General features: G+C 30.7%; 1 protein-coding gene across 1 annotated transcript; it reads right to left on the bottom strand.

The window, feature by feature from the left end:
- Positions 1 to 14,695: 14,695 nt before the first annotated feature.
- Positions 14,696 to 15,767, bottom strand: LOC106680773 (cuticle protein 65). Its single transcript, XM_014420701.1, has 2 exons — positions 15,662 to 15,767; positions 14,696 to 14,993 (listed from the first exon to the last, which is right to left on the bottom strand). Exons 1-2 carry the CDS (start codon positions 15,731 to 15,733, stop codon positions 14,757 to 14,759), a joined length of 309 nt encoding a protein of 102 aa, XP_014276187.1. The 5' UTR covers positions 15,734 to 15,767; the 3' UTR covers positions 14,696 to 14,756.
- Positions 15,768 to 17,897: the final 2,130 nt, after the last annotated feature.

The following is a 17,897-nucleotide window of genomic DNA, read 5'->3' as shown; positions in this document are numbered from 1 at the left end:
CTTTTTTTCCTTTTTGTAACTATAGTGTTTGTATCTTTTTTAGCCCTGACGAAGCCCTGCAACGTGGGGCGAAACGTTGGCTCAATAAAATAGTATAATTATCTAGTATTTGAGTTTTTTTTTTACCGCACCCGGACCATATTCCATTCATCTATACACACGGTCAATCAATAATATTCCACCAAGAACTAAAAACTTAATGATTCTTAGTTCGATTCGGTCCACAGTTTCTTATTAAACTTTGCCCTTTAGCACTTCTTTTCTGCTCTAGTCATTGACCGTACTACGATGTAATTGTTGTAGTTTTAAATTTTATTATAGATACATATAAATTTGACACATGGAGTAGTTATGGGACACATTAAATAAGTTCTAAACAATGTTAAAATATTTATTTACTGACTTTTTTTATTCATTATTAGAAATTAAACTAATTGATTTTATACAATTGTAGGTGTGCTTATTTCAAAAAATTGTAAATTATGAAATCTGAACAGGGACACGTTATCCTCTAACTTTTCTATAAGATAAAATATATGGATCAAGAACCTTTGTGGTTTTAGTTAATTTTTAACTTTTAGGAAATATGAGATTTTAAAAAGTCATAAAGGGCGAAGATGAAATAGATTAAAAATTTGTTTAAAATTATCAAAACTATGTGTTTGGTGCCTTTGCTAAGTGTCTACACTGTACTTGAATAAAAAAGCACTTATACTACATAAATATGAATCAAAGTTAGTGGATATACTAATAGGATCTAGTAGAAAATACTTCATTTATCCTATTATATATACAGCATTTTTATGGATAATAACTTTGAAGTTTTATATTTTACTTAAGTGTAGCGTGTTGAAGCCTGCATAAATAACATAATTGAACAGGACTAGATAAGATAGTCTCGTTCAATATAACTTAAAAGATTTTAACTAATATTTCTTTAAAATTTGCAGAAGAATAAAAAAAAAACTCGTAAAGGATTAAGATCCGATTCTCGATCTAATGCAAGGTATGAGGCACACTAGAACTGAAAAAACTATTTACGCTGAAAACTCATTTCGTAAAATTACAGTTTGAACCTGCAATTATTTTAGGAATGGGTTCTTTTCTATGCGAACTAAAGACACGCTTCAACCTTACCATTCCAGATTTTCTTTACATTTTTCACAGATGTGTGGGTATAGACTCGGAAAACTGTGTAATTTTATTTTAATATGTCTGCTCGTTATTGAGCTCTGAACTGTTTAGCTCTGAGCTTAAAACTGAGAACGAGAATTTTGAAATTGTTGCAGAAGCTTCCCTAATTTAGTATTATACTCCATAAAACAGCCTTGGAAGAATTGTGTCGTCATTGGAGGATTAAACTAAATCCCAACAAATCCCATCAAATCACCTTTACCCTTCGGCTTAAACCTACCGACTGCCCAAAAGTTTCCTTTAATATTGTTGATCATACCCCTGTCGAACAAATCCGCTACCTTGGACTACATCTGGACAAACGACTAACCTGGAATCCTCACACAAGACTGAAAAGACAGGAAACTGCACGACGATTTCGACTATTACAACATTTACTAGACAAACGGCCTAAACTTCCAATTCATTACAAAAGTCTGATCTACATGACTGTAATAAGGTCAATATGAACATACGGAGTTGAGCTTTGGGGCTTTACTAAACTTTCGAATTCCTCTCGTATCCAATCCTTACAATCCAAAATCCTTCGTAAGATCCTCAATGTTCCTTACTTTGACACAAATAAAATCATACATAAAGACCTTAATGTTCCCTATGTAACCGATCTAGCCGGAACCAGATATCATTCCTTACATTATAAACTCCCTAACCACCCAAACTCACTAGTTTCTAACCTTGCATTCTCTTTCATTCCCGACAATCCTCCGAGGCGGCTAAAAAAGAAGATGGCCACGAGCTCTGCTAGTGTAAACATTGGAGTGCTACCTATGGGTAGTTCTCTACACGCCTGTTTCACTCCATTATAATTGAGATCAAACTTACTGAATGCATTATAATAGAGAGTTTAAATTTCAATAAATATATTTAAACAAAAGTATTATATTACTACTTATACTAATTTGAAATATACTACTAACACAGTAAATCGCATATTCCTTCATATGATATGCAACACTATATTGGTTATGATAAGTTAGTGGATATTTAGAGTGTAATCTTTTTAGCATTGAAGCCATTTCCGACCCACATTTATATTTTACTATATGATTTAGATAACACAATCTATTAGAGGAATACATTTATGCAATGTTCGTATATATAATGCTCCAACGTCCGTCTATGGCGGAATTCATAGGCCGTAGGCACATCAAATTCTTTGATGGGCTGAAAGCCTGTGCCAACCCTCTATTCTGTGAGCGCCCCTCCACAAAGACCTGGGAGGTGGCAAAGCATTGTTCCCTTGGTCGACGTCCTCGCCTTGGGAGGGACTTCTGGCTCTGCAGCCTGAAGTCATCACTTCAACACCACCAACAGGAATAGCCCCTCCCTATTCCTAGTGAGCATCCAGGCAAACATATGCCATCATTGTTGACACCGCCTTCAGCGGACCCGGCAACCATTCTTATAATGACATCCCGGTAAAACAAGAAAATGAAATAGCCGGTATATGTATATATGTGTATATATGTATATATTATATATTTGTAAATGCCTTTTTCTTTGCTCCAGGAGGTAAAAAAAAAAAGCAATGTTCGTAAACCAAGCGAAAAAGAGAAAAAAACTGACGAGAACGCTCCAAACGGTAAACGCTATAATCTCCCCATCCAACGGCATAGTTTATTTGGGTATAGAACTGGACCGTCATCTATAGCTTTTTACCCATCTATATCAGAAAACAAAAACGGTCCGGAATAAATCATCGGTCCTTTAACTCCGGTTAATATTACAAATTTATTAAGGCATACTCCGTTCAGCAGTCTTCTATGGCGCTCGCTTGTTTATCCACCTCACCGATGGTAGAAAGCGCCATTTACAAAAGTTTCAAAATTTGTTGCTGCGGAAGATCGTCCGGACTACGGCAGGGAAGAAGGAGAACTTCTACTTGATGTTCCAACGGTATACATTTGAAAATGTGCTTTTCAAAAAATTTAAATTAAATGTTGAAAAAATGTTAACTTATTTTAACCTAAATAGTTATATATCACGTTAAAGGTTATAAACCAAAAAAATTACACCTATCATAAATGTCTAGCCAAATTAGGGAAGCTTTTATAGCACATCCAAAACTTGTAATTCTTTGTTTTTTAGCCGTCTACAAGGACTTAATAGCTTTATAAAAAACAATAAAAAACATTGGAACTCTGTCAATACAACTTCACATTTATTCAAGTCAAAAACTCTACAACATCTGTACCAAATTTAAAGAAATTCTGTAATGGTCAGGTCTAAAAGTGTGTTGAATTAAGATGGAATGACCCAACTAATAAAAATCAGTTCATTCTGAACTGAGGTCTAGTTTGAACACTACTCCTCAGTTAGCAGGCGGTGCAATTACAATCTCATTATAATTTTACTGTTGTTCAATAAAAAAAGTTCATAAGAATAAATATAGGACTACGGAAAGATACGCTCAAAATTAATTTATCTTTTTAATATTTACGATATTTCTTTTTTCTAATTTGTTCTTGCATTTACATTTCGGTCAATACTTATGTAGAAATTGAAAACTATTAATTAATTAACTTGCTATAGAAACATTTAAAAATAAAAAAAATAATTGGCTGACCTGAATAAGATAGATCGGTTATGAAATCCTCATCTTCGATCTAGTAAGGAGAGGGATTTGCTCCGGTGTCTATTAGTCTAGTCTAGATTCTAGAAAATCTATTAAGATCCAATTCAATCTCGGTCCATAGAGTGGAGAAAAGATAAATTATTAAAATATTTTATTTTTTAGCTCAAAGTTATTTACATTTATTATTATTCTATTTATAACTGTTTCTTTTTTATTATTATTATTTTTTTTTCAAATGTGCTATAAATTGTAACAGATAGCCCCAGTAACTATAACCCTCAAATGCGGCAAATTGTATTTTTTGACTTCACTAAAACAGTTTATATCACTTTTAGTCCTAGAAAAATATGAAAAATAGGAGAAAGTTTAGTAGACTTCTTAAATTTACATTCACTCTAGTTTTATAAATTGTTGACATAATATAGATTATTATGAAAAATCAGATTATTTACAATTTTAAAATTATTGTTAACTATAAATTAGCATTCCTTAATTTTAATTTCAATTTACCTAAATTCAACAATATTGTTTACAAATTAATCTCAACATTTTTGGATGATAATGGTTTAAATTTCTGGTGCATGATTTAAACATTTTTGTATGATTAATATTTTATGATTTTTTATTAATATCTGAAATTTATTTGTGATCAATATTGTTTTCAATTAAACTTATTAGAATTTTAATAATAATATGCCTAACCCCGATTTATGAGATAGAAGTTTTGATACATTTCAATCAATCAACAATTTGATGTTGATAAATCACTTGATAATAGTATAAAAAATTTACAAATAAAACCATAAATTTTAAATGTAATAGTGGACACATATAAGTATATGAACATACAATAGTTCCTAGTTAATTAATAGTATATATGACTTCTCATATGTTTTTTTGTATTATGGGTTGATTTAACTATGGCCGAAAAAAAAACTAAAAAAAAACTATATTATATTAGACATGGGTAGGATAGCCTATTACTTTTTCCATAACGAATACGATGCTGTGAAATTAAAATCAAGCTTATTTATAGTTGATAATGGTTATAAACTTGTTAATATTGTAATTAAAGCTATCAATTAATAGATTGTCCTTGAGAATGTCCATGTTGGCCGAAACGCTAGATATTTAAAGCGAATCGATAAAGAATGTTGAGGTTATATGGATGTATATTAATCTATAATCTATAATATATCTTGAGGATTTCTTAATTAATCTGCAAGATTGCAGTAGAGGGATGGAGGCGCTCACATAAGAGGTTAGTACTGGGCCTTACATTAGCTGAGATCGGTTCCGATTTAAGTCCTAAATAAGTAAAAAGTCGTTATTTCCTTTAAAGAGGAAGAACAAGAATACAAATTGTTAACAGATCCTTTAAACATCATATTTATGCAAAGGTTAGCTAAAACTTTCCTTTCTGAACTTGCAATCCCTGACTCGTCCGACCTAGCAGGGTTTCGTCAATGATTCTCAACTTAATGACAGTTATTCTCCATTAATTAGGATAATGGATGATCTCGTTATCGGAAGCGGTCGGACGAGTTCTAGATATGATCGTTACCAATGGGTTCACTGATGGTCGTTTCAAATAGGGTCGCGGATGGCCAAACCTACTCCTGTCCTCCAGTCTCCGTTAGCCAACAGATGGGCTTGTCAATTTAAATTTCAAACTTTCCATTGTGTAACTAAAATTAGGGATACATATGAGCGATGCTGCAATGAGGTAGTGATTTATTTAATGAATTTCCTGGGCAATCTATTCAAGACAATCGAAAAAGAAAGTATAAAATTGCAACAGAAGCAATTGTTATCTGTGTCATTAAAGAACTCGACATAACATTAGTAATATTAAATCCTTAATAAATGTGTATATCCCTTCCTTTCCTATATATTAACTATTGTTTTTCTTTCATCATTTCTCGACTGTCCTTCCAGATTTATTTTAAAATCGGATATATTTTACTCCTTTTCTATTTTTTCTCGAGTTTTACTGCTTTAAACGTACTTTTTCCTGGATTATTATTTTTACTAATTTTTTAAGTGCGTTTTTTGTTTTAAAACTTCAGGTCATACTCGATTGTAAAAAAAAAAAAAACTATCATTTGGTTTATGCTTTCATCCATTAACATTATTTTAACTTTTTATTTTAATATAAAAAAATATATACTTTAGCTTTTTTGATGGTGCGAGTGCGGAAGTGGATTGGGAAAATAAATTTGTAAAATCAAGACTAAAACATTTGGAAAACTCAATTGCTGCATTGTATCTTAATTAAAACATGCAAATTATTTAGTTTTTAAAAATAATTAGTAATTTTTAACGAGAAATTATAGGAGATAAAAGCACATTTAATACAATTTTAAGTCGTTTCCATTTACAAGATACAATTTCCCACTCTTTAATAAATTCAATTTATAATTTGTCGAGCTTTGTGAATGTTTTCACCCTTAATAATTTTAGTTTTTTATTGTATTATCTCTATTATTCTCTACTTATATGTTTTATGTTTATATTCATACCTAATTACTTAAGTTAAGATATTATATACTTTCTATTGTTTAAGGAAAAGTGAAAGTTAATCATTCAATGTATTCAATTATTTTATACTCTTGTATCAAAGTTTCACCTGCTCTTAGATATGTATATTTATAATAGTTCGTCTTCCTATAATTTTAATTCCACGCAGTAGAATATTTAATCCATCTGTAACGGTGGATTTTCAATACTATTGGTATAATACAGCAGCATATTACTTTATATTTTTTATAATTCAATAATTCATCAGTTATCTTTTTTATGTCATCATGTTTTGTATTATTTATGTCATCTAGTATGTTGTTATTTAAAGTAAATACAATAAATAGATACACGTAAAAGACAAAAATAAAATTAAAAAAAGATGTACAGGGAAAAGTATTAATAAACAAGAATTACAAATAGATATTAGAGAATAATTGAAAACAGAAATAATAAAAAAATTAGATAAAAAAAGAAATATAGAAAATATTTCATTATTTTTTATATATTTCTTTTTTATCTCCTTTTTTATTTGCTATTGTTTACGATTTCATTAATTGTCTAATACAACTGTAAATCTTATTTTAATTTTAATTACTTTGTTTATTTTTATATAAATTGTCAAACACCATAAATGTTTTTTTACACATTAACTTTATTATTGTAAGAAAAATATTTCAACCCTTCTCTCTTCTTAAAAACTTTATTATAACGGAATATTTGAGTTATACCACTTCATCTTCAACATTTCGTCATTTTACATCATGTTTTACTACACATTTTTCCAGTCCATAACCTCATTTGTAATTTTGTATAGATGAAATTCCCTTATATGTTAAACAAATATCATCAAACGTTTAATTTATGTAAAATTATTCTCTTAAATTTAACATTCTATATGTATTTTTCAAATTGAGGTAATTGGTAAATTAGATTATAACCATAGAAATTTAGTAGTTTTTACTATTTTAAATGCTATTCTGAACACTACTGTATATAAACACCTTTTATTTTTCAACAGTAAATGGTCAACCAATTAACTTCCCAGGTAAATATTTGTAAAAAATACATAACCTTCATTTTTATGTTATATTTAATGTTTCTGTGATATTCTATGAAGAAAATATATATGTTGAATGATCCTGCCCTAACTACATTATCATTTCTTTAATCTATTTCTTATGGAACATCAATCCTAGCATAAATACTATACTTATACTCATTAAATTTTCTTTTTTATTGAAGTTATGATAAAATCTAAGCCATTCACAGTTTGTAAGTTTTTGAAGGTTGGACTGATTTACGTTGCAGCTCATTATTTATTTGCTAGAATACCCTCCTCCAGATAAGGGTTGGCCTTGAGGTAGCGGATACACTGGACAGCAAGCAATGCCCAACTCTGTACCCAGTGGACCTCAACAGCAATCCATTGCCATAAAGGCTCAGCGGACGATACAACGTAACTCTTAGATAGTGAGTCACAACAAACGCTCTTACTAAATCTTCACGGCTCAGCGTAGGCCTTTTTTTATATAAGCGATTTATATTCCACCAATTAGCTAAGAACAGTTTCAAGATTTTTTTTTTTTTTAATTTTCGTAATTCACTTTATAAGAATATAACTTATACATTATACAGCCAACTGCAAGAGACTACTCCTTTTACTTTAGCTGAGTATACATTTTAAGCAGTTTAATAAATTTAGTCAGGAGTCAGTACTTTTAGAGCCGGTTCATAACTTGTTAAGAGTACTAGAGCATACTCTATTTATTGTAGGAAGATAGTCCGGGTTGCGGTCAATAAAGGTATCAAAATAGTAGAAAAACTATTTATTGTTATTCAACGTTTCGCCCCACTTTGCAGGGCATCGTCAGGGCTGTCAGATTGAAAAAAGATGACAACTGGGTTGTCTACTTCATACGGTCAACTATCTTCTTCCAATACTGTTTTGCACTTTGCAATACACTTACAATAATGACCTGACCTAGTAATCTATCACTAATAACCTGACCCTCATATTCAAAGTTTCCACATTTATTATTTAAGTTTATCCAGCGTTATTTAAGTATTCAGTTTCGTGTCACCTTCCTTGAGCTATTACAGCACAATTATTCCAAAACAAGAAAAAACATCACAAAGAAAATGTATTCTATTGGAAATTAAATTTTTTTATTAATACTTTGAAAAAGTGGCATTGGCTTGCAGCATCTCCAAGTTGAATTTTGGAAACCACTGTTGTAGCAACACACATTAATAATTAGTTAGTCAAGTAACAACTTACCAATAATTTCATGTTACAGGAACGATGGTGTTTAACAAGTTGTTCTAAAAAAAAAGTTGTCTGTAGGATTCAACATATAAATAAGCCAGTTGCTCAAGTGTTCTTACAAAAAAGTTCATGAAGTTGCGAGCTTTTCTTGTTGCTACAGTTCCTTTTAAATTAATGATATGGAAATAGCAATAAATCATGAGGACCTATTATCTACCATTAAACAGAACTAGTCGAGTTATTGGTTTAAGCTTACTGTTAGAGTTATTGATTTTTCCGAAAGAGCACCGCCCAAGTTCCATTGCAACAGCCGAAATGAACGGCTAGTTGCGCCACTGTAATTACTGGCGGGCTGCAGCCGGAGGAATGCCACCCCAACAAGGGCGGGAAGTGTAAGTTGTGCCTTGAAGTGATTGCTTGCACTAACCAGCTGGGCTGATCGTGACATGTTCTAGTCCCGTCGCTCGAGAAGTGTGTCCATTCATTTCCAATTTAAACCTTAATGGTGAGCTGTAAAGCATATTGCTATACTGAGGTATACTGCAACCATATTTATAGCTACCGTTGCAAAAAATTGTCGTGGTTCAAAATTCAATTATTGTGGTAAGATCACACTCAACCACCAGGTTTTCCTCCCAATTAAGGGTCCCCACATAATAGAGGCTGGATGTTGCCCAGCTTAGGGTTAGGTGCGCTGGAGGTTAGATCATCAATAATACATCAAACTAGATGTATTATTGATTGGGGCACGAGACTAGAAGACGGTGTTGTGGCCCAGAAAAAAACAAATAAAAATTTTAAACATTTAAACAGAGCTTAGGTTATGTGAACTTGTACACTGGGACACCCTATGTCGATCCTTCCAATAGACACATAAAATATCGTGTGGTATTAGTAACCAAAGCTCAGTACATTGACGCACACAGTTTCTGTTGCTAATGAAGTTTCGAATCATTGAGTATTAAAGATTTGTTTAGTTAAAGATCTCAGCTGCTACTTTGTTTTTTCTGGGTGAGGGGCCACATCCTTCTTGCACCAATAATTCAATTAAAGGTGCTACTTTTTAGCAGAAAATATTGAAACTAAAGACTGGAACTACTCACTCTTAGCATCACCAGAAAAGACTTCTTTTTTTTAAGACCAAAATTTCCATGTATTCCCCGAATAATTTTACTTCCTGAGCAACTCTTAAGCTATGAAAAAAAAAACGATTTTAATATTTTTCGGAGTACATCATGGCGAATCGTATTGTCTAAGACCATTTGCTGTTCTTTCAACTCACTTTCCCGACCGGTTCTTCATGTCTGTGCCGGTAATTGCGAAACTGTCTACTGCACACCAGTTTACGAAGTGTATCGATAAATCCTTTGCTAAGAGATCTTGAGCAAGCCTAAAGCTGAGTAAAATGTCAATTTCTTATATTAGCAAAAATAAACATTAATAAAAGAATGGTAATTTAAATGTTAAGGTTAGTAACAAAAAGATGAAATAACAATTGAATGAATGTTTCCAGCCACCTTGTTTATAAGTGAGGAAATAACCATTTATTATTGTCATTGTACACAATCAAGTTAATATTTCAAAATGTATTTGAAATCATTTTAATTGATATATGATAACGAATTAATATAAATAACTATACATTCATCAAATACTCCATTTTCAAGTTCATAATATGTTATACCATTAATGAATTTTTAAATATTGCAAAATTTCGTATCATATCTAAATCATAAAGATTAATCATCAAGATTTTTTAAATTAATATTAGAAATTCAGTAGATGTTAAGCAGCTAAAAAAATATTGTTGAGTGACTTCTAGTGGATTAGTAGATGAGTAAAACAAGATACAACAAAATTTGAGCTCGTAGTAATTATTAAAATCCATACCACTATAACCCATAAAGGTTTAAGGGTGCAATACTTTGTAAGGAAGCACTATTACTAGGCCAACGGTTGTGTAAGCAAAGGATTTGAGCAGAATCACGCTCGGCCACCTGATTTTTACGCAATGAAGGGTACCCACTTTATAAGGCTGAGTGGAGCCCAGGAAGGCTCCAGAACTCACAGAGTTGACTCATTATTACAGTGTAACAGAAAATAATTATCTGTCCACCCGGATTCGATCCCGAGTCCTTGGAGTTGGTAGTATCGTGCCTTACCACAGTGCCACCGAGCTAAATTTGATAGATGAAATAAATCTTATATTAATTAAAATAGCAATTTATTACAATTTTTTTCCACAAATACCATTGTGAAATAAAAATCTCTAAGTGTGAGGTTGAGTAATCGAACCATTAAGTACGTAATTGGCACTTTTCACTTTAAACAAATGTCATTATCTTTCAAACTGTTCAGGAGATATCATTTGAAAGATTTACTGGCCTCTTTTTTACTGACAAGAGGCGATTTGAATTTCAAATTCGGAGGATAAATATTCTGACTTAATAGTCGTTTTTTTTCTATTAATAACAGTTCCTCATGTTACGTCACCGAATGATAGTTGACGGAAAACTTGAGTAGGATAGGTTGGGGTCTACGAGTGCAATTAATCTTGATCAGGAATCGATAGGTATGATAGAGAATTTGTTAAATATTGAGTGGAAACATCTGGAACATTCAAATGGGGAAAAATCTGGTGGTGAGCGTGATCATAAAAAAAAACATCTCCTAGCAGAGCCGCTGTTCAAGAAACAGTCCTCTAAGTTGTACCGGTTGAGATTTTGTTCATTTTCATTTTATTTGTTTAAAAAGTACCAATCTATTCTTTGGTCCCAGCCTGCTGGAAATACTTTGAAAAGAATCTTGCAGACCACAGGATATTTTAAAAGGATTAGGATGAAATTAATTCGTTCGTGAAATAGTTCATTAATGATCGTTCATTCAGTTGATCAATGAACCAGTGTTCCGGGAGAGTGTTCATTGGCTAGCTTTGGATTGTTCAGAAGGACTATCCACCCAATTAATCCTTTACTGGTAGATTATTGCTTATTTTTAATTTAAAATAAGTTACAATGTTTAGAAAAATAATTAATTATGAGTTAATTTCAAGGTTGAAATAGTATTAGTAATAAAAACCAAACCCTGCTCCCATACTCAAGTTATAAAAAGTGGATGATCATTTTCTTCTCTAGATAATTATGGTTCTCAACTACTCAGTTTCTGTTTATTACCTTATTACTATGAATTTAATTACGTGCTTTATCCGATTTAGAAGGATGGTGATTGAGAAAAAATTATATTGATGAACTTGCTAAAAATGAAATTGGGTTACTCAGCGGCCAAAGTGTGAGAACGGGATGGACTGATGACATTTTCAGCATGAGTAAAAATGTCAAGAGACGGAACATGAATGAAGGACATTCATTTCTAAAAAAAATTAAATGTCTAATATATAAACTAAGGTTAATTATTATTTGCTATCACAAGCTGATTGATGAACACTATAAAGGAGAAAGTTTAATGTAGAAATATTTATTAAATGAATATTTTAATGTTTTTTTCTCAAATTTAAAAATAAATTAATTTTAAAGAAAAAAATTTGTTATACTTTAAAATTCTTCCTTTATAAAAGATAAAATGTTTAGGACAACTCGATATATTTATTGAGTTGCTACATGACAGCATACTATCTATTATTAGATATAATATTATTACTTTTTTTTTTCATTCTATTAACCTAAAGATCACAAAATAGTATATCATAACTAAATTATTAGTTATTAAGTATGCTAAGTAGCTATTATATCGTTGTTTTATTGTTATTTATTTTCTCATTTTTCTCCTGTATCTATTTCAGTCTCCCATTCATCCCACATTTCTGTTTTCTTTCCACATTAAAAAACCAAAGTAATTATTTATGCATTTACAATTTAGTAATAAATTAAAATAATGATAATAGATTCACCATGATATTGCTTTAACTTGCTTAGTGAGCTCCAATAATAAGCCTAATATTATTACTTTAGATGCGAAGAAATTATTCATTTTTTGAAGTAATTGTATATGTTTTTATAAAACAAAAATGAGTATTTAACAACATGGTAACAATAAAATCATAATGTTTAAAATGTTTTGTAAGAAAATAATAGTACGTAACAGCATAAAAGAAAAACAATGATTTTTAGACAACTGAGGTATGTCAAAAAACTTTTCGCATAATGAAAAACCGAGTAATAGGACCAGTTTTGGAAATTAAATTAAACAAGACTTATAACTATCGAAATATCCTTTTTGTGGATTAAATCATAGCTTTAATTAGTGTTCGTCTAGTGCCTACCTGTGATATTCATTTCAATTAAATATAATTATAACTTATGGCTGAAATCGTGAAGATATAAAAAGGGGTATTTTTGAAAATCGGATTTCAGAAAAAAAATGACCGTATAGCAATTTTCCGAAGCTCTATTTGTTATCTCTAAGAGTTGCCATACGATCCTATTAACATGGAGTACAAAAATTCATCAAAAGCGCTTGGAAATCGAGCTTTTACTTGATTCGACCGCGAACAGAGAAGTATCACAGCAAACGAAACCGTAAGGTCAAAGTATGTAATGAGTGATTGGTAATAAATTGGTTTTTTATATTCTTAATTATCAACAGATCGAATTAGTATAGTACACATGAAAAAAAAATTAAATGAATATTATTTATTCATAAAAATAAAGAAACCTATAAGTAGTTTTCTAAAACAAAATTTAAAATTTTGAATTAAAAAAACTTATGTTGGGCTTTTTTTACATAGCAATTATTAAAAAAACTAATATAAAAATTCAAGCACGACTGCTTTGGCAAGAAGCCTTACCTGAGCGATCTTTGCTTAAGATAAGTGGCAGCTTGGGAGGCATAAATCTTAGGGGCAGTGGTCCATGTTCCCTGTCGTAACCGTTGCAAAAGCTCCAGTTACCGGCTCATAATCTTCCGGAGTACGGCGGTGTCAGCAATTCTTGAGACATTGCTAAGTACAATTAAGTATTCTTTCAAGTTATTAAAATATAATTTCTCATATATGGCAAAGGAACAGAATTTTAATATAGATTAAAATTGTTAAATTATTTTATTAATTATTTTTAAAATATGATTTCAAGAGACAAAGATTATCATCTCTATTCCATTATAGATTGTTGTTGAATCATATCCCTAACCTTTTTCGGTTTATTTTTCTTCCGCGTTTCTTTATTGTTTGCAAATTCAAACTCATTAGATCACTTTTAATTATTTGAAATATATAAATAAAAAATTAGGTTTATAAATAAAGAAGAATGTGCTCAAAGAATGTTTCACTAACTCTCTTATCATTTAACACCTTAAATTGATTAACTGACGTATGAATAGCTCATTTAATTCACAGCTCCTACCAATTTAGGATTAAGTACATGCACACACACACATATATATAAATTCACCTATATGTATAAATATATATTTATACATACGTATAAATTACGGAGTGACTTTTTAATGTTCAAATTTGGTGTTTAGTTTGACTAAACTAATCTTAGTCACTCTCATATCTCAGAAACGACCTGGTTTATTAAAAAAAAGTTATATTCCCGATACCAAATTTAATATACTTCAATTTTGTTATAAATGAATTTGAATCTTATAAATCCCTTAGTTAGTTTTATTAGGTTTTGGATTTTTTCTTTTAGTGGGATTGGTTTCTGGAGTCTTGCTTCGCCATCCACATATGGTGCGGGGTTCTCAGGACATGATGTTAATATTATATGTATGTATGATTGTCTTCAAGTTGATTTATATTGCTTACACAATTTTAATTTTATTTACCTCAGTTGTTTCATTAATTTGCTATTATTTAACTCGTTTAGCTACTTGTGTTTATTAGAGATGTGGATATATTTTTACATTATTGTTATTATCCATTTTATTATGCTTTTACCTATTTTGTTTTATTTTTACTGTAATTATTTATTTATGAATTATGAATGGTATGATTGAATACATTCATTATTAATACTCATCGTTTCTGAGTGAGGCAGAATGTATTTTTTCAATAAAAAAAGTGATAGATTATTGTGAGTGATAGTACCACATAATAATAATAAAATGCCATTTCTTAAGTACTAATAAAACTAGAATTATATCAATGAAGGGTTAAATAAATAAAAAACTGAAAATAGAGAAAATAAATTATTTTATTTCCCCTGACATAAAATTAAAACTAACAAAGGAAAATATTTAGTGGAGAAGGGCGGAGTAACCAAGACCATATCCGTAGCCCAGACCATAACCATAGCCAAGACCGTAAGAGATGGGGGCATGAGCGACAGCGGCGACTGGGGCATGGGCGACGGTGGCGACAGCTGGGGCGACTGCGGCGACTGGAGCTGCGTAGCTGATGGCTGGGCTAGCGTAGCTAATGGCTGGGGCGATGAGGCCTGCGGAGGCGCAAGCGACCAAGGCGAAGAGGATGGCCTGTGAAGTAGAAGAAGTATGTAACATGATGAACCTCTTGTAATAAGTACACTATTAAAAACTAAATCACTAATTTTCATATTTCAGTTATCAGTGCCATCTAGTAGAGTTTAATGAAAGCTCTTTATACTATTAATTTATTTGATAAAATGAGCAGTCTTTGAAATTACAAAGCAGCTTATATAGCATACCTATTTTATTAAATAAATTAAGATCTAAGTATCGTTTTTCCCAAGTCCCTTCAATTTTTACTGCTTATTTTAAAATGTCACTAAGTACATTTCCACTAACTTTATAAACTATACATTTAAATGTTCTCTCTTTTAGGAAAATGGATTATATTCAATTATGACTGAACCAATTTAGGTATAAATTCTAAATCTTTTGAGCTAAAAAAATAATTGAGAAGTTATAATCTTCCTAGTAGAGAGAACCTTTAATAGAATAATTTGTGAAGTTAATGGAAATGTACTTAGCACTACTTTGAAGTAAGCCATCGATATAAGGTTCCTTTTCAAGTGTAAATAATTACAGAAAGGGCAACGATTTATTTTATATTAGTCAAATATTAACTATAAATAATATCTTATAAGAATATTATTCCTTTAAATTTTTGCAAATTCGTGATAAATGAAGTAAATAATTGTATATGTTGTCAAAATACTCACAATTTTGTACATGTTGTTAGTGGTTGTGTGAATCCTGGTTGCAGAATGATACCATTTCGGTTTGGGACACATTTATAGTGCGAATCTGGAGCAAGATCGGCTTGACCAAGGACAAGAAGATGATTTTGATTCCGGGTGAACAAAAAACAACAACAAAAACACAATAAAAAATAAACAGAATCTATAATGTCACTTGCTCAGTCAGTTTCCGAATTCAAATGTAATGCTAAGCTGAAGTGTATGTCGCAGAACTTGCTAACAGCAAACTTAAAAATGGAAATTTAGTCAATATTTATTTCGTACATGTGTAATATGTCCTTTACATTCTGAAATATATTCTATATAATTACAGCTTCTATTTTCATTAGAAAACAAAGATTAACGGTTATCGGTAGTTGTTCACAATCAAGTGCGAAGATCATACCAATATAAAATAATAGTTAAATTGATTGAACAACAAATATACATATTTATTTAATAATTTATTTCTTGGTATTTAAAACTGTATACAATTATATACAACTAGTAAATTTGCTATTAGATATAAAATGGCATGAAACAAACATATGAAGAATCTACTCATTGATAAAACTCCAAGAACATTACTAGAGAAGAAAATCTCGGGGTCATTTTCTTTGCAGACGCCTAGGGGGATTTATCAGGTATTGAGGGAGAAATCAGGTTAGAAGGAAGTGGGTTTGGTTGGTAAGGAAGTTTATTTTGGAAGGATTGGTATCTGGTTCTGATAAAATCGCCTACATATAGAACGTTGAGGCCCTGATGGATGACTTAATTTGTGACAAAGTAAGGAGTATTAAGGATTTTGGATTTTAAGGATTGGATACGAGAGGAATTCGATGGTTTAGCGGAGCCTCAAAGCTCAACTCCGTATGTCCAGATAGGGCTTATTATAATCATGTGGATCTTTTGATATTATAGATGTAGTATTTTGTAATGGATATTGTAATAGTCGGAATCGACAAGCAGTTTCCTGTCTTTTCAGTCTTGCATGAGGATTCCATGTCAGTCGTTTGTCCAGATGTAGTACTAAAAAACGGATCTGTTCGACAGGTAAACGATACTAAAATGCCGTCGACAGTGATAAAGTAATGAAAATTGGATTTGAATTTTTTTATATAAATTATTAGTGAATATGAATACGAAGTACATAATGGTAAGTAACATAGTGACACTGGGAATGAAGACATATGTAGGTTTTGAACGGAAAATATTTTTTTATTAATGCTAAGTAAGGTATTAAAGTTATCAAACAATTGAGTCACAAGATAATGCATAACACCAAGGTTGAATAAAGTGACTCGAAGAACTCAACCCTTCATATCTAATGAGGGTACTAAAATTATTATAAGTCAGAACATGACCAAAATAAGTTGTTTTACACTGTGCAGAACTTTGTGAACTTCTTTTACTGCCTAGACAGTTGCTTTAATTTTTATCATCTGACCTTCGAGGGCATAAGGTAAAGATTTTTTCTTATTATTATTTATAGTCCACCTGAACTATACTTTCTGATGAGATGAAAACACAAACATTAACCTTAGACCTCTTTTCGAATAATTCCCTTAATTTGAGCATTTCACAATAGTGTTGAAAATAGAAAAACAAATAAATAAAATGTTTTAGAAAACAAATGTTTATGTGAAGGAAAGAATATAAAATTAAAATTTAATTAATAAATGAATAATCTAAATTTAAAATGATAGAATTACATATAAATTTTAATTATTTGGAATAAAAGATCATTAATGGAATAGAACTTTAAAGTAAACATTAATTTAAACAAAAATAAATTTTTCCTTAATTTAGTAAAGAAACTAAAAAAAAAGCAAGTTAGATGAACAAATAAAATGTCTGAAGAAATAAAATTATTAGGTAACAACGACAACTTATATCTTGGACATGACTCCCATAGAACTAGTAGGGTTATTAGTCTAAAACGATACATCCTTGTTAATCCATAACGACTGCAAAGAGACAGTGGATGTGTTTATGTTGTTAGCACACCAAACATATTTTCTCTTAATTAAAATAATATATTAAAACTAAAATCCTGGAAACCATTTGAAACATTTGGAAAAAAAAAAAATAAAGAAAAGGTTAAAAAAAAAAACGGTCTAAACACTTTTTTTCTCTCCAATAGTAGGAGGAAAGGTCAGTGGAGGAAGTAATGGCCTAGTAATTCTGAGGAATTATTCCGAAGTTCTGAATCAGAACG

Source organism: Halyomorpha halys, unplaced genomic scaffold (genome assembly GCF_000696795.3).
Source record: "Halyomorpha halys isolate HHAL.00 unplaced genomic scaffold, Hhal_1.1 Scaffold286.1, whole genome shotgun sequence".
In the NCBI taxonomy this organism is placed as follows: Eukaryota; Metazoa; Arthropoda; class Insecta; order Hemiptera; family Pentatomidae; genus Halyomorpha; species Halyomorpha halys.
Note: the sequence above shows the minus strand (reverse complement) of the source record. Positions and strands in the feature narration are given on the sequence as shown.

Bases quoted from the DNA above. Each gene is read 5' to 3' on its own strand.
- LOC106680773 (XM_014420701.1), bottom strand. From the start codon at position 15,733: ATGTGTCCCAAACCGAAATGGTATCATTCTGCAACCAGGATTCACACA. The intron at 14,994-15,661 runs GTGAGTATTTTG...TCTACTTCACAG, and splicing joins CTAACAACATGTACAAAATT to GCCATCCTCTTCGCCTTGGT.